Below are 17,912 nucleotides of genomic sequence, written 5' to 3'. Positions count from 1 at the left end.
CGGGATCTGAATACGCCTCTCACCTAAACTCCCCGAATAGTGTGTGCTGCTGGGACAGAGCCCGTCTCCCTACAGTACCAGCACGTGTAGTTACTGAGCAAGCAACGGACCATCTCGTGTCACAAAACTAAACATACTGTACACACATAGTATATATTATATATTATATATGTATATATTATATATATATTATATATATATAAAAACAGATACATTTTACCAGATGGAGGTCTGGAAAAACGAGACAGCACACAGCCAGGGAAATCCAGAAATACTGTATTCAAAAGAAATATATGGCACTGCATGATGCATCATTGGGATGCAGTGCCATGTATTTCTTTTGAATACAGTATTTCTGGATTTCCCTGGCTGTGTGCTGTCTCGTTTTTCCAGACCTCCATCTGGTAAAATGTATCTGTTCATGTGTGCATATGGGACAAGCATCAGTGGATTATCAGTTTATAGTGTGCCAACTGCCCCTCTCTCTCTCTCTCTCTCTCTCTATATATATATATATAGATACACACACACACACACATATATTCTTCAGGGGAAGATCCCTCTGTGGGATCGAAACGTCGATTTGTGTGTTGTTCCTTAATACTGTTTTTTGAATATTGACTACTGTGTGCTGTCTCTGCTGTGCCGTTCTTCCGGATGGTAAAGTTGTTCATATATATCAGTATATGTGTGTGTTACTTCCCACTGTTTTTACATATCTCTGTATCCTTTGCAGGGAGTACTGGACAGATTTTCTCAAATTCAGCCCAAATTGATCTTCTCGGTTGACGCTGTGGTTTATAACGGGAAACAACATGTTCATCTAGAAAAGCTACAGAGTGTAGTGAAAGGTAAGAGGCGGGCGTCCGTTCCCCTGTAATCATTACTGCGCAGGAAAGCAGGTAACACCTGGCAAAGAGGGACTTTACCAAACCAGGGGGACTTTACCAAACCAGAGGGACTTTACCAAACCAGGGGGACTTTACCAAACCAGGGGGACTTTACCAGCTGTCAGTCTTGGTTTAAAAAAAAATAAAACTGAACAGATATGGATTACAGCAAAGTGTTCCGAATCCTCTGTGAGGGTTTACACGGTGACATGCATATTAGGGTAGGTGACAGGGGCAGGTTATTGCTCACACCACCGATAACACAATCGGATATTTGCACACGCACCCCTGATTGCTGATCACCTCTGAGAGTGTAAAAGTACAAGCAAAAGACAGAATATAAGAGAACCTAGATAACCCCCCCCCCCCACTCCTTGTAATCACCATGATTACTACAAATCCATCAAAGAAAGGATAAAAAAACCCCATCCATTTCATATACCGCAAACCTGGGGTCCCAAATCTGGGGACGTAGAACAGGGGGTTCAACTCTCTCCCCCCCCCCCCCCCCCGACAGGTCAGATTTTGAGGATATCCCAGCCACTGATTGAGCCACCTGTGCTGAAGCTGGGACTGGTTGAGCCACTTGTGCTGAAGCAGGGATATTTTTAAAACCTGCTCTGTTGGGGGGGTCTTGAGGACTGGCGTTGAGCACCCCTGATGAAGAACATATAAAAATGCCCCATTGTCAGACCTGCGTCCTCTCCTTCATTTAAGGCCATTAACCATCTTGAAGCACTTTCTCCCCGTTTTTGTACATTTCCTCTCAGAAAGCCATTGTGCCCTGCGAGTGCCTACTTTTGATAAAAATCCCTACTTGTGAGCACATTCACGTCTCAGACAGGTCTGCGGCCCTGCTCATCCCCATTATCTCTTAGCGTAGTGCTTCCACTGCAGCCAGGGATTCTGGGAAGTGACATGCAAATGAGCACACAGTTGTCACCTTTGCTCTTTTGTTACATTTGATAACGAAGTGTAATCTGTTTCGCTGGAACCTGTCTCCTTCTCCCTGTGTTTCAGGATTGCCGGATTTGAAAAAGGTGGTTGTAATTCCTTACGTCTTTCCCAAAGAGAAAACAGACATCTCAATCATCCCAAACAGGTAGGCCGCTGTCCTGGGCTGGGGGTTCGCTTTCAGCAGCCGTCCTTATTCCCATGTGTTTCTGCAGAACGTTGGGCTTTGGTTGGTTGGTGTTGAGAATGAGCGACTCAGTGAGCTAAGACACTGACTGTAATCAAAGACCCTGAGTTTGAATCAGGGGAACCTTGTTAAAGGTTATTATTCCTTGTGTCGGCTCCTTGGGCATGTCACTTTTTATCCCTCAGGCACCAAAATCATAGATTGTAAGCTCACCTGGGCAGGGACTGTGCCTTGTGAAAAGCGCTGTGTGAAATAAAGCTTTTATGGATGAGTTTTTTGAGACCTCAATGGTCCTTTCTTTATACTTCTAAGGCCTTGACCCCGCTGCCTACTGCAGCGCCCGCTGTGGCGGACGCTGCACGCACAAGAGCCCTCCCCTCAATGGTGCCGGGCCCCCTGCGAGGGGGGGCCGCAGCTCTGGGGCGAAAGCTGCTCCTGCTCTCAATAGAATTGAGAGCAGGACTCGCGTCGAGCGATACGGCACGCCCCCCGGCGGTTCAGCCAATGAGGGCGAACCTGCCGGGTGACGTCATGGCCGCGCCCCGCCACTCCCCTGCCACGCCCCCCCCCCCCCGGTCTCTCTTCCTGCAGACTGGGGAATCGGCTGCACGCGCCGCCAATCTCGCGGGCGCGCGTTGCAGCGGAGAGACCGGGGCCTTAGCCTAACAGAGGAAATTTTCTGATCCTGGCAGCGCACAGATTCAAATATCTTTGAAGGTTATTTCATGTGGAAAGAATGAAGTTGCTCACTAACCCCAAAAAGTGTCCTCAGTACTGTACACTACTAGAACTCATATTCCGACACCCTGAAGTTTGCTAAAGATCAGAGATGTGTGAAAGAATCTCAACTGCGTTTGGGACAATTTCTTTGCAATTTGTAAAAAAAACAAAAAAAAAAACGGCGGTTTTGCCAAGCGAAAAAATAGCTAAATCAGTCTCGGATGCAACATTTCGCAACATTGACATCCAGACTCGAACGAGGTGAAGGGCAGTGAGAAAGAGAGTGCCCAGTGACTTGTACACCTCCCAGAACCCCCATCTATACAGCGGGTGGGGAGAGATACCTGTGATCACACCGGAGGTACCTGGGGAATATTTCTCAGAGAGTATCTCACACATCTCTACTAAAAGGCGAAGATTGTTCTGTAGCAGGGGGGCTCAACTTCAGGACCTCAAGCCCCCAACAGGTCAGGTTTTCAGGATATCCCAGCGTCAGCACATATGGCTCAGTCATTCCCTGCTTCAGCACATGTGGCTCAATCGAAGACTGATTTTGCCACCTGTGCGGAAGCAGGGATATCCTGAAAGCCTGGAGGAGTTGGAGGGGGGGGGGGGAGGTATTGAGGACTACAGTTGACCCCCCCCCCCCTGTTCCATAGGATACATACTTTTAGTGATGGCACGGGGCATGAGAATTTGGGAACAGAGGTCTCTATCTAGTCAGTCTCCCACTGACCCAAGTCTCCCTGTGTATGAAGCCAGCTCCTGGCACCCTGCTGGCTGATCTACAGAGAGGAGTAAGAACAGAACGCAGGCATTTGTCTCACTTGGTTTGAGAAAGCAAACTAGTATTAAGTGTCCTGACGTTATCTGCTCATCTCGACGCTACAGGGAGACAGGACACTTCATTAAGACATCTGCCCATAGAACTCCTGGTGCTGCTGTTTTTGTTTTAAAGCTGGAAATTACTGACGAATTAACCCCCTAAAAAACAGGGTTCTATTAAAAGGACAATGAAAATGCCTGCAGTTAAGTGTGATTTATTAATCATTGTGGGATCTATACAAGTTGCATGAAAAATTGTATTAGATTAGACCTATTTTTAGGCTCCTGAAATGCCTTCTGCCAAGAACACAATTGGCACGGAGGAGAGGGACACTTGGTTTTAAATGAGAGCAATTAGTTATTTGGATGACACTTCAAATAACATCTCGAAGATACAATGTAATCATCCTCTCCTGAATAACTTACAATTTATTTATTTTGTGCTAGAGGCAGAGAGAAGTAAAGCAGGGGGCAGGGAATTTACTAACGTTTGCAAAAACCACTGCAATAGAATCGTACCATGTTTATCGCAGGAAACTGTCCAGGTCATTTCCTTGGGATTCTTTTTCTGGGCTAGTAGGGTGCAGGCGGGGGATTCCGGATAAGTAGGGTGCAGGCGGGGGATTCTGGATAAGTAGGGTGCTGGTTTTTTTTCTGTAGAGTGCTGAGGGCTTTTCTGGATAAGTAGGGTGCAGACAGGGGCTTCTGGAGGGTGCTGGGGATTTTTCTGGGTAAGTAGGGTGCTGGGGATTTTTCTGGATAAGTAGGGTGCTGAGGATTTTTCTGGGTAAGTAGGGTGCTGGGGATTTTTCTGGGTAAGTAGGGTGCTGGGGATTTTTCTGGGTAAGTAGGGTGCTGGGGATTTTTCTGGGTAAGCAGGGTGCTGGGGATTTTTCTGGGTAAGTAGGGTGCTGGGGATTTTTCTGGGTAAGTAGGGTGCTGGGGATTTTTCTGGGTAAGTAGGGTGCTGGGGATTTTTCTGGATAAGTAGGGTGCTGGGGAGTTTTCTGGATAAGTAGGGTGCTGGGGATTTTTCTTGATACGCAGGGTGCTGGGGATTTTTCTTGATACGCAGGGTGCTGGGGATTTTTTGCACTGGTTTTGCCCCAGTTTTAGTTCTGACGCCGGAAATCTAGGAAAAGGACTCGGGTGTCTCAAACATCAAAGCGGTTAACTTTAAGGCCAGTCATTAGTGAGTACTCAGGGATCCAGTGAGGGTCTGGAATTTGGGCATACTATGGGGGGGAGGGGGGTTGTCCTCATTTGATGTAATTTCCTATAGTTTGTAAAGCCATATATTTACTGGGCAAGGCTAATTGAAAGGCATCTTGCTGCCCGCGTTCCCTTGCATGTTAGACGCACCGCGGCTCAGCACTGCTTATTAAACAGTCCTTAATGTTGTTTAGTGATGCAGAGCACTGACAGCAGTTTAACCCCTTGGGTGCAAATACCCTAATGGGGCTTAAAAACCCAGAGTATGAGTTGCTAAGTTGTGCTAATGCAGCGGGACTTGCGTTCAGTTGAATGTCTTGACGAGGAGATCCATCTTCCCATAATGAGGGGGAAATTTAAATGTATATTCCAAGCTCCTTCTTTCCTCTCGTAATGTTATTTCTCATAGCACGTTAAGGCAGTTTCCCATTTATAATGACTAGAAATGAAATGCATATATTCCCTGGTGACCTGTCACAGACGTGCGATATTTTAGGGTGCGCTTTTCAACACAATTTGCTTTTTCATACTGTAGAAATCAGGGGTCGTCAACTCCGGTCCTCAACACCCCCCTCCAACAGGTCAGGTTTTCAGGATATCCCTGCTTCAGCCCAGATAACTCAATCAGTGGCGCGGTCCAAGGCTGAGCTTCTGATTGAGCCACCTGTGCTGAAGCAGGGATATCCTGAAAACCTGACCTTGGACAGGAGTTGGCCACCCTGCACTAGAGCCTTTGTGTAAACGCACCGAAAAGCTTGTTCTGACGCACTGTGCCAGATTTGTCGAAAATGGTGTCATATTGACCAAACTTGTGTGTTCAGTTAGTGTATCGCGGGGTGAGCCCAGATCTTAGTAATTACAGGAAACGCGCGGTATAGTGAGACAGGCGGCAGGAAACGCGTGGTATAGTGGGACAGGCGGCAGGAACGCGCGGTATAGTGGGACAAGCGGCAGGAACGCGCGGGATAGTGGGACAGGCGGCAGGAACGCGCGGTATAGTGGGACAGGCGGCAGGAAACGCGCGGTATAGTGGGACAGGCGGCAGGAAACGCGCAGGATAGTGGGACAGGCGGCAGGAAACGCGCAGGATAGTGGGACAGGCGGCAGGAAACGCGCGGTATAGTGGGACAGGCGGCAGGAAACCCGCGGGATAGTGGGACAGGCGGCAGGAACGCGCGGTATAGTGGGACAGGCGGCAGGAACGCGCGGTATAGTGGGACAGGCGACAGGAAACGCGCGGTATAGTGGGACCGGTGGCAGGAAACCCGCGGGATAGTGGGACAGGCGCAGGAAACCCGCGGGATAGTGGGACAGGCGGCAGGAAACGCGTGGTATAGTGGGACAGGCGGCAGGAAACGCGCGGGATAGTGGGACAGGCGGCAGGAAACGCGCGGGATAGTGGGACAGGCGGCAGGAAACGCGCGGGATAGTGGGACAGGCGGCAGGAAACGCGCGGTATAGTGGGACAGGCGGCAGGAAACGCGCGGTATAGTGGGACAGGCGGCAGGAAACGCGCGGTATAGTGGGACAGGCGGCAGGAAACGCGCGGGATAGTGGGACAGGCGGCAGGAAACGCGCGGTATAGTGGGACAGGCGGCAGGAAACGCGCGGGATAGTGGGACAGGCGGCAGGAAACGCGCGGTATAGTGGGACAGGCGGCAGGAAACGCGTGGGATAGTGGGACAGGCGGCAGGAAACGCGCGGTATAGTGGGACAGGCGGCAGGAAACGCACGGGATAGTGGGACAGGCGGCAGGAAACGCGTGGTATAGTGGGACAGGCGGCAGGAAACCCGCGGGATAGTGGGACAGGCGGCAGGAAACGCGTGGTATAGTGGGACTGGCGGCAGGAAACGCGCGGGATAGTGGGACCGGCGGCAGGAAACGCGCGGGATAGTGGGACCGGCGGCAGGAAACGCGCGGGATAGTGGGACTGGCGGCTGTGGTTCTCACTGTGATGTATTTTTTCACGCAGCGTGTTCCTGGAGGATTTCTTGGCGACTGGCAAAGTTGGGGACCAGCCCCCTCAGCTGGAGTTTGAGCAGCTGCCCTTTAATCACCCTCTATTCATCATGTACTCATCCGGCACCACGGGAGCACCCAAGTGCATGGTTCATTCAGCAGGGGTGAGTAATTACAATGTGGCAGCCATCTTTATTTAGAACCACTTTAATCAGCTGTTACATTTGAAGCCTTAAACCCTTCCGGGGGCCAGCAACACAGTACTGTGAGAGGGAACTACATGTGGCTATACAGACTCATCATATATACCTATCTAACTCAGAGATCCCTGTCATGTTCAGAACATATGAGCTGTGTTACACATAATGGGGCTCAGTACTAATTCTTAGCACACCCCAAGGTTCATTTACTCCACTGGGCGTTAGGGTTCCCCAAGGCTTAGCTCATACTTAACTTCCGTTCCCCTTTTATCTGTGCAAGTTTCCACTCACTTTGGGTTTCTTATGGGCTGCGAGGACCAATGGAGTGTAAGGTTTCAATTTCAATGTATTGTATATAAATACACGAGGTATTATTTATATATATATATACATACACACACACACACACACACACACACACACACACACACACACGGTTTATTTACAGGGGATAAAACAAAACAGCAACCAAACAAAATGCCTAGCTCCTCTTAGAGCGCTAACTAACACCGTTGTTAGCCCCCGATTACCGGCTGGAGGGCTAAGCCCCTTACCAACAACAATATCAAAACAGGCATATGCAGGTAATTTTACCTGCTGGCTCCCAGTTCTCTCCTGACTGGGATAAGGGGGAAGAGTCCAAGCCTCGCCCTAGGCACATCCTTCTTGGCAGCTTGATTCCCGGTGGCTCACCTTGTTCACGGCTGCAGAGTCCTGCAGCTCCCCGGCACACCCTTCTGGTCAGTCCCCAGAGCCTCTTGCCCTGTCTCTGCAGGTTCTGGAACAGGTAGCCAGACCAACCAGTCTCTCTCCCTCTCTGGGGAAATCTGCGCTATCTCTCTATATGCAGCTCTCTGTCTGCCTTTTACACTCCTACTCACCAATGAGACCACCCTGATTAGCTGATTTGCTGCACCTGCAACAAGCCTCTCCAGGGGCGATTAACTCCATGTAGGCTGGAAAGCACTCTAGTTGCACCACTACAGCCCATACACAGACAGTAACTGTATCACAATATATTTATGAGGGAGACAGGTCGATAATTAGAAAAGGCAGGTAGGGACAAGCGTGCTGTTTTTTAGTAATGGTATAACTGTTGCATGTTTGATGGAGGAGGGAAAGGTTCCAGAGTAGAGGGAGGAGTTAAAAATCTGTGTGAGTTTAGGGATTATAGTAGGAGCAAGAGGTTTTAGGAGATGGGGGGGATGGGGTCAAGAGGGCAAGTGGTAGAGGGAGAAGAGGAGATCAACAGTGACACGTCCTCCTCTGTGACAGCGGATAAAGAGTCAAGGAAGGCAGGAGGAGAGTTAGGAAGAGGTGTAGGATGGGAGGAGGAAACAGAGGAGATTTTCTGACGTATGGATTCCACCTTTTCCTTAAAATAGTCAGCAAAGTCCTGAGGTGAGATGGAGGAAGAAGAAGAGGCAGCTGAGGGTGGTCTGAGTAGGGAGTCAAAGACAGAAAAGAGTCGGCGTGGGTTAGACTTGTGCGTTTTAATTAATGAAGAAAAGTAGGTTTGTTTAGCCTGAGAGAGGGCAGAGTTGAAACAGGATAGCATAAATTTGTAGTGAAGGAAGTCTGCGAGAGCGTGAGATTTCCTCCAGAGGCGTTCAGAGGAACGCAGCATGCGCGTGTGGGAATTTAGTCAGGGTCTGGGGTTAGAAGGGCGAGAACGGCAGAGAGAAAGTGGGGCATGTAGATCAAGAGAGGAGGACAGGGTAGAGTTGTAGTTCCTGACCAGTTTGGCAGGGTCTGTAGAGGGCTGAGAGAGGAGAGGGAGGAGCGTAAAGTGGAATCAAAATCTGGTAGGTTAATAGAGCGCAGGTTTCTGCAGAACCGAGGGGTTGATGGAGGTGGAGAAGGGGAGAAGCGTGAAAGAGAAAATTAGATGAGGTGATGGTCAGAGAGAGGAAAGGGGGAAATGGAGAAATCAGAGAGAGAAAAGTTTTTAGTGAAAACCAGGTCCAGGTAGTGGCCATCCTTGTGGGTGCTGGCTGAAGTCCACTGTTGAAGGCCAAATGAAGAGGTTAGAGAGAGAAAGCGGGAAGCCCAAGGGAGAGAGGGGTCATCAATATGGCAGTTGAAGTCCTCAAGGAGGAGAACAGGGGAGTCTGAGGAGAGAAAGAAGGAGAGCCAGGATTCAAAGTGAGAGAGAAAGGCAGAAGGGGGATGAGTAGAGGTAGGTGGGCGATAGATGACCACCAAGTGGACAGGGAGAGAAGATATATATATATATATATCTCTATATCATATATATACAGTATATCTCTATATCATATATATCATATATACACACACATCACCCCCAAGTAAATGTGTTTGGTTTGCCTCAGTCCTTTTGGTTGCATACAGTATATATTGTACTTCTAACATAGTACTACACAAATACACACAGCTTACTCAGAAACATATCTGTTTATATGTATAGGTTTATGTGTGTTTACCACTATTACACAGGTATGTATTGAGTATGACACATTGTATCTGATGTATCGCAGTAGATGGTTCCTTTGTCCTTTGCTTTGCTACGCCCCTCTTACAATGCAGATACAAACATTCACAGCAAACATCTTCCTGCTACAATGTAACGTCAGCAGACAAGGTGATACAGGAGCCGGCGGGGCCACGAGTCACGGCTCCATCTGCTGACTAGAATGTGAGGTCGCACTTACAAAGCCTGTGATCCTCACTGTTTCTGCTGAAGAACTGTGCAGCACGTGTGAGCTGCTTCAGGGAGTCTGTAACCGCTTCAGTGCCAGAGCCGGCTGGGCAGACACTTCCAGAGCGGGATGGGTTAATGAAGAAATAGAGGAGAGCAAACAATGAACCTGACGTTAAAATGCACGGGAAATCTTATTTACCTTTCTAATGAGTTATAATTACAATCCGTTATACATTTAGGTTTTGTTTCAGGACTGTATAAAATATTCGCCGTTTTTAATGTTCAGAAGGTTTCCCCCCCGTTACATATCGATGAGAAAATAGAGGAGTCTCTCTGCAATGCATGGCCGATCCCACAGGCACAGTTACAGGTCCTTTGTTTTCTGCACATTGCTCTTCCAACAGAAGGTGTGGGGTTCTGATTACCTGCTACTTTCTGGTAAATACAATGTACTGCCTAATGCCAGAAAGCCAACAAACACCATGTAACTCCCCCCCCCAACTCCTCCTACTGACTCTCCCCAAGGTGCAAGCTGGGGTAGAGACGCAGAATGTGATACATCTCATTATAATCTGTGCCCCATGTAACTCCCCCCAACTCCTCCTACTGACTCTCCCCAAGGTGCAAGATGGGACAGAGACGCAGAATGTGATACATCTCATTATGATCTGTGCACCATGTAACTCCTCCCCAACTCCTCCTACTGACTCTCCCCAAGGTGCAAGCTGGGACAGAGACGCAGAATGTGATACATCTCATTATAATCTGTGCACCATGTAACTCCCCCCAACTCCTCCTACTGACTCTCCCCAAGGTGCAAGATGGGACAGAGACGCAGAATGTGATACATCTCATTATGATCTGTGCACCATGTAACTCCTCCCCAACTCCTCCTACTGACTCTCCCCAAGGTGCAAGCTGGGGTAGAGACGCAGAATGTGATACATCTCATTATAATCTGTGCCCCATGTAACTCCCCCCAACTCCTCCTACTGAGTCTCCTGAAAGTGCAACCTGGGGCAGACGGGGCACAATTTGGAGCAAAACGCTTTGACACATAGGAGCAGGGTGAAAATGCCCCGGTTTCGCACCCAAATGGCCTTGTTGCATAGAGCCCTAACTGTTAAATGCTGCTCTCGAATGTGTGTATAATTGGTCCAACTTGTTTTTCTTCTACTTCCTACAGGGGACCATGATACAGCATTTAAAGGAGCATATCTTACACGGCAACGCCACCAGCAATGATATCATCATGTATTACACAACGGTAAATCACTCTCTGTGTCTTACTCAGTTTGAGCAGATAAATGTTTCCCTATTGAGGGAAACACACACGATCCCTGTATAACTGCGCTCATTCAGCGGTGTATTTTAGAGTATAGAGAATTGATTTAATCTCTGAGTGAGATACTCAGGCTACCAAATGGTAGCACAACTCCTAGTGTACTCGTACAATGAAAACAATAACATTTTATTTAACAGTAGTGCAAATTCTGTGTTGTACAGGAATACCCCGTATTAATGTACGCAATGGGACCGGAGCATGTATATAAAGCGAAAATGTACTTAAAGTGAAGCACTACCTTTTTCCCACTTATCGATGCATGTACTGTACGGCAATCGTCATATACGAGCATAACTGATGTAACTAACGCATGTGTAACAGGCTCTATAGTCTCCCCGCTTGCGCACAGCTTCGGTACAGGTAGGGAGCCGGTATTGCTGTTCAGGACGTGCCGACAGGCGCATGCGTGAGCTGCCGTTTGCCTATTGGGCGATATGCCCTTACTCACGAGTGTACTTAAAGTGAGTGTCCTTAAACCGGGGTATGCCTGTATATACATAGTGTGTATAAAATCCTCTGCGGTGGGTGTAGGGTGAAAGTCTCTAAGTCTCATCCCGTATGCACCTCAGTATTGTCTCTTCTTTATATGATTAATAGGTTGAGCGGTAGGACAATCGTTTGTCTAATTATTAGTCAGTTTGATCAGCTAATACGTATTCTCCTGAAACCACAACTACCGTTTCCAGGTTCCCCCCAGCTGCGGTTTACCCTAAAATCTCACCACACAATAAAACTTGTCCGGCAGGACAATATGGCACTTGGGTCGGCCTTTGCAAAAACCAATAACCCCCTCAAAATATGCTCACTTGGTTCACCAATAGAGTTGGTTACTACAACTGCTACATATGTTGTTTTTGCAAGATATAGTTTCTTCAGCGTCCACTGAATTCATGTTTATCAGATACTTCTGTTTACGTGTCTGACTAATGATCGCCTCGTCATTATTTTACAAAGTACCGGGCTATAAGAACCATGTAACTGGCAAACAGTGTTATCTCTGGCAGAGATTTGGATAAAGAGTGTAAAAACAGAAGCCTCGAAAACATTTGCTCACTATGGAAAAGACAATAGTTGAATCTATTAAACATGATCCGGCCTCTAGTTCCCTTTGGTGCTAGGGTGGGCTTCCCATGCCTCCTTCCCTAATCTGAGCACACTGCGGAGCAGGGAACATATGCTATGTCCCGTCAAACAGTATGTGTGTGAAAGCAGGTAAAAGATTTTGACTAGTACGAGACAGAGTGGGGGAATAACGGTGTATAGGGGATTGCATACAGTGTGGAGGTTGGTTTGCTTTGTTGGATGCAGAGAAGGTGACAGCTCGGGTGACTTCCTCTTTAACAGGCCGGGTGGATGATGTGGAACTGGCTAATTACCGCTGTGGCAACTGGGGCCTCTTTGGTGCTTTATGATGGGTCGCCTCTGGTTCCCAATCTCAACGTGCTGTGGGATCTTGTGGACCGACTGGGGTAAGTCGCTGCCGCAATATCTGGTTCATTGTTCAGGAGTCACTTCATTGCCACTGTCGTTGGGTAGGAGACGCAGCGAGGGAAGATCTAGGCACACACGTAGGTTAAGGTGTCCACGCATTTCAGTGTAAGGTGGCAAGCTCACGTGGAGATAAACGTTGGTCTCGGAATATTCTCGCTGGAAAGTAAATCTGTTGCTTTACATGCAGAAGAGTTGATCTCTGAATGTATAAGGGCGCTCCATCGCCTTATGGAATTCCCCCTGCTAATTTGCAACTTAAGTGAGGGGCGGCCAACTCCAGTCCCCAAGGGCCACCAACGCATCAGGTTTTCAGCATATCTCTGCTTCAGCATAGTTGGGTCAATCAGCGGCTCAGTCAACGACTGAGCCACTGATTGAGCCATCTGTGCATTAGCAGGGATATCCTTAAAACCTGACGTGTTGGTGGCCCTTGAGGACTGGAGTTGGCCACCCCTCACTTAAGGGGTTATTTACTAAACGGCGTATCACTTGAATGGCCTCTGTCCTGGAACCAGATTGCATATTTTCTCCCCAGTCTAAGGCTAAGGCCCCGGTAACTCCGCTGCAACGCGCGCCCGCGAGATTGGCGGCGCGTGCAGCCGATTCCCTGGCCTGCAGCTCACTGCAAGAAGAGAGACCGGGGGGGGGGGGGGCGTGGCGGGGGAGTGACGGGGGCGTGGCCATGACGTCACCCGGCAGGTTCGCCCTCATTGGCTGAACCGCCGGGGGGCGTGCCTTATCGCTCGACGCGAGTCCTGCTCTCAATTCTATTGAGAGCAGGAGCAACTTTCGCCCCAGCGCTGCGGCCCCCCTCGCAGCGGGCCCGGCGCCATTGAGGGGAGGGCTCTCGTCCGTGCGGACGCTGTTGTAGGCAGTGGGGTCAAGGCCTAAGTTTGCAACAAATGTAGCCTTCCCATAGCGTCTAGTCTGTTGCCCTGGCAACCCCCCTGCACTTCTCAGTTAGTTGAGCTGTGCTTGCCTCACCTGCTTGTTGGTTTACCCCATTACTTGTTGCTACTTGGACAGGAAAGCATGCTTTCTTTTGGAACCTGCAGCCTGCGAGTAACAGCCCCTTCTCACTGCTTCACCCAGAACAGGGCATTGATTTTGTACCTTCCCCCCTCACAAGTGCCCCCCCTTATTCTAGGTTCCTATACACCCCTTCCAATAAAGTTGCAGAAAATAGAAGGACTCTGTGTTCATTTAAAGGGGATGCCTTAAACTGCCTGATCCTACTCACTTGCCACAGTGAAGCTTGAGTCAGAACAGCCTCTAAGGATCTCTAATGGCCATTTACATTTTGTGAATGTACTCCTATGTCTGACGAGTGCCCCCCCCCCCCCCCTGTATTTAAACCATTAAGTGGCAGGTGAGCCTGTAACTCACTGCAAAGCAAAGCTCCGGATTTTCTGTAGCACATGCACTTTCTAAGAGCACTAAATAGGTTATTAATCACCTTATTATGTAGCCTTGCATAGTGCTGACAATGTATTTATCCCAGTGTGTTGCTGAGAATTCCCCCTTTCTATCCCATGGTACGTAGCAGCGGGGTTTACATTTCGGATTGCTTGATTGCTGAACACACTTCAAAACAAAATTGAAAGACTCCAACGCGAATGAGACGTTTCAGCGCAGAAACCCTGCCTGTGTCCGCCCGTGTGTTTTCCGCACATTTTAGGGCATGTTACGTGGGGTATTATGTTCTAGCGACGTGACGTGTCCCATGCAATCTTTGATTATTTTAATTGAACGATTGGATGTTGTGGTCTTGGCTATGCAATATTTCACAGCTGACATTTCGCTGAAGCTGCGCCAGCGGAAAGGGGGCGTCCCACAGAGATAATTGTTTGCAATTAAATGTTAATCAAATCTCGGGAATTCTAGGGGGTCTCACAAAATAACCAAAATATGAATGTTATTTTTTTTTTAATAAGATAAGATTCTTCAGTGCCCTCACAAAGGATGGCAGAGACAAATTGCTGTAAGAAGCGTTTAATGCTGGGAAAGAGGGATTCTTCATTTTTAATTAGGAAAGAGTCTTTGAGCAGTCCTGGTGGCATCAGTAGCACTGAAATGGTTAATGCATCAATTCCTGTTCTGGGCCGTCCACCTGCAAATGAATATGCCTACAGCATGGGTGGCCAGCTCCAGTCCTCACGGGCTACCAACAGGTCAGGTTTTCAGTGTATCCCTGCCTCAGCACAGGTGGTGCAGTCTTCGGCTGAGCAACTGATTGAGCTACCTGTGCTGAAGCAGGGATATCCTCTGTTTCTCTACTGGTAAAACTCTGACACAGGCCCTCATTCTCTCCCGTCTCGATTACTGTAACCTCTTGCTGTCCGGCCTTCCCGCCTCTCACCTGTCTCCCCTACAATCTATTCTAAACGCTGCTGCCAGAATCACTCTACTCTTTCCTAAATCTGTCTCAGCGTCTCCCCTCCTGAAATCCCTCTCCTGGCTTCCATCAAATCCCGCATCTCACACTCAATTCTCCTCCTCACTTTTAAAGCTTTACACTCTTTTGCCCCTCCTTACATCTCAGCCCTAATTTCTCGCTATACACCGTCCTGACTCTTGCGTTCTGCTCAAGCATGTCTTCTCTCTACCCCCTTTGTATCTAAAGCCCTCTCCCACCTTAAACTTTTCTCACTGACTGCCCCACACCTCTGGAATGCCCTTCCCCTCAATACTCGACTAGCACCCTCTCTACTCACCTTGAAACACACCTTAAAACACACCTGCTTAACAAAGCATATGAGTAGCTCCGTGGCTAATACTATACACCTGATACATAAAGTTTGGCCCCCTGCAGACGCACTTACCAGAATGCTCTCCTACTGTCTCTGTATGTTATTCCTACCTACCAATTAGATTGTAAGCTCTTCGGAGCAGGGACTCCTTTTCCTAAATGTTACTTTTATGTCTGAAGCACTTCTTCCCTTTATGTGTTATTTATATTATTTTTTATTTATATAATTATATCACGTGTATTGCTGCTGTGAAGCACTATGTTCATTAATGGCGCTATATAAATACACACATACACACACACACACACACACACATACACATACATACACACATACATACATACACACGTACATACATACACACATACACACACACACACACATACATACACACATACACACATACATACACACATACATACATACATACATACACACATACATACATACACACATACATACACACACACACACACATACATACATACATACATACATACACACATACATACATACATACAGACATATCCTGAAAACCTGGCCTGGTGGTCTCCCTTGGACTGGAGATGGCCACCCCTGCTGTAGCGCCTCACTAGCTCCTTGTGTTGATACTTCACATATCCTAAGCTTAGAGGGCAACTAGAGGGGCATTGGTGGCGGTCTGGGACGTTTGGCCGTGACCTAACTGCCACCGGCACTCCGCCGCCACGACAACTCACCGCCGAGTACCTCGCTGCTTGACTTTTCGCCACATGCTCTCCGACCTCGGCTCCATCTTTAAATGTCCGAGTCCCACGCACCCTCGTCAATGACCCATGCTGCCCGCTCCAAGTCGGGCACACGCCCGCTGCTCCAACGCACCGTCTTTAAATGTCCCGTGTGAGCGGCGAGGCGCTTGCGACATTGACGAGGGCGCTCGGCCACGCGGGACACTGCCGAGTGCGTGCGGGACTCAGACATTTAAAGATGGCGCCGGGATCGGAGCGTGCGCGCCGAAAAGTCAAGCAGCAAGGTGTCCCCCGGCAGTGAGTTGACGTGGCAGCAGAGCGCCCGGTGGCGGTGTGGTTGCGGCCAATCGTCCCATCCCGCATTTATGGAGCTTGATACACAGACGCGACTACTTTCATTCTGTCTGCGTTTCTTACTGCAGAACTCCCACTACAAAGATGCCCCATTTATCCCCGTCCCTGTGAGGAGTTCTCTGTCACGGTTCCCCTGAGCCCGCCTCCCTGCAGCTTTCTGCAGCGATTTAGAATTTTCCATATTTCTTCTTCCCTACCTTTTTTTTTGTCTCGACGAGAGCCTTGTACGCGGATCGCCATAAGTCACCCAGCAGCCTGCTGCTTGTCTGCTAGATGGATAGAGCTGTCCAAACTGCATATTAGACAGCCAGCAAATGAAGCCTCTGAGATTCGTAGTCATAGACTCGACTAATGTAGATGAATCTGCGACCTGGGGTTATTGATTACTGCAGATAGAACTTTAACAATTGAAGCGATACATTCTCCCCGTGTAACGTACACCCCTCTCCTGTGTCTGCCTCCCGGGGTGGGTCTCTGATACTCTCCTGCGAGCTGCCACAGACTTAGAACTTTCAGTAAAGGAGGAGTTAAGTGGAAGTCTTATCCGAAGCAGAAGCGCCAACGTATTCCGTAGTGCAGTACAATGGGGGGGGGGGGGGGGGTTTAGGACAAGAAGAAAACATAAAATACATGCCACTTAACTCCCTTTCCTATTGTTACTTTTATGTCTGAAGTGCTTATTCCCACTGTTATATTATTATGCCATGTGTGTTACTGCTGTGACCTGGACGGTGCTATATAAATGAAGATATACATACATACGTACTTAAGAAACGATAGGTAATAGGTTCTCTTCCCTGAGAAGCTTACTATCTAAAAGACAAAATACTCATGTACTTTGTTGTTCAGTGCCAGAGTATGTTCTGCAAGAACATCAATATGTCTTTCTATTGTGGTCTCCAAACTAGAGAAGTAGCCAGGACATGTTGTATACACTGTGCCTTCCCTGCTCCAGGCGTTCTGCTTCAGGAATGGCCAACTCCAGTCCACAAGGGACACCAAAGGACTAACTTTGGTATGAATTAAACTCGTATAGGCTTCCGGAGGGGCGGGTGGCGTTGCTGGTTGAAATGCATCCCTGGTTTGACTTGGTTACTATTCGGTAACATGGGGCGTCTTTGTTATTTTCAGGATAACCATCCTGGGCACTGGAGCCAAGTGGCTGGCTGTTCTAGAGGAGCTCAATCTCAAACCATGTAAGTCCCTGCCCTGTGTTTGGTGCTGTGTGTGTCCTCACAGCTGCCTTTGCTGTCAGTCTCGGCAGCTCATGGCAAAGCAATGAAACCTTCAAGAGCTACTATTTCTCTTATTCATGAATGCAGGGGTTCCAAAGACCGCCCAATAGGTCAGGTTTTAAGGATATCCCAGCTTCAGCACAGCTTGAGCCATCTATGCTGAAGCTGGGACTGATTGAGCCACCTGTGCTGAAGCTGGGACTGATTGAGCCACCTGTGCTGAAGCAGGGGCTGATTGAGCCACCTGTGCTGAAGCAGGGGCTGATTGTGCCATCTGTGCTGAAGCTGGGATATCCTTTAAACCTGACCTGTTGGGGTGGGGGGCGGGGGTCTTGAGGACTTGGTATGAGAACCTCTGCATTAATGTTTTAATCGGAATCCTTCCGCTGCAGCACAATG

At 48.5% G+C, this 17,912-nt stretch overlaps 1 protein-coding gene across 3 annotated transcripts in view; it reads left to right on the top strand.

Annotated features, from left to right (window-relative positions):
- The window catches only part of AACS (acetoacetyl-CoA synthetase), a 69,477-nt gene that overhangs the window by 30,875 nt on the left and 20,690 nt on the right, over nucleotides 1-17,912 (top strand). For all 3 annotated transcript variants that reach the window (XR_012787759.1, XM_075568709.1, XM_075568710.1), the window contains exons 6-11: nucleotides 737-851; nucleotides 1,911-1,992; nucleotides 6,762-6,912; nucleotides 10,797-10,877; nucleotides 12,300-12,424; nucleotides 17,410-17,474. Coding sequence is in view for 2 of the 3 variants with exons in the window: in XM_075568709.1 (XP_075424824.1) it covers nucleotides 737-851; nucleotides 1,911-1,992; nucleotides 6,762-6,912; nucleotides 10,797-10,877; nucleotides 12,300-12,424; nucleotides 17,410-17,474 (619 nt within the window). In the remaining variant the exon portion in view is untranslated. The remainder of the gene's footprint in view (nucleotides 1-736; nucleotides 852-1,910; nucleotides 1,993-6,761; nucleotides 6,913-10,796; nucleotides 10,878-12,299; nucleotides 12,425-17,409; nucleotides 17,475-17,912) is intronic.

This window comes from Ascaphus truei, chromosome 13, assembly GCF_040206685.1.
Source record: "Ascaphus truei isolate aAscTru1 chromosome 13, aAscTru1.hap1, whole genome shotgun sequence".
In the NCBI taxonomy this organism is placed as follows: Eukaryota; Metazoa; Chordata; class Amphibia; order Anura; family Ascaphidae; genus Ascaphus; species Ascaphus truei.
The sequence above is the reverse complement of the archived record's forward strand: the minus strand, read 5'-3'. Positions and strand labels throughout refer to the sequence as shown.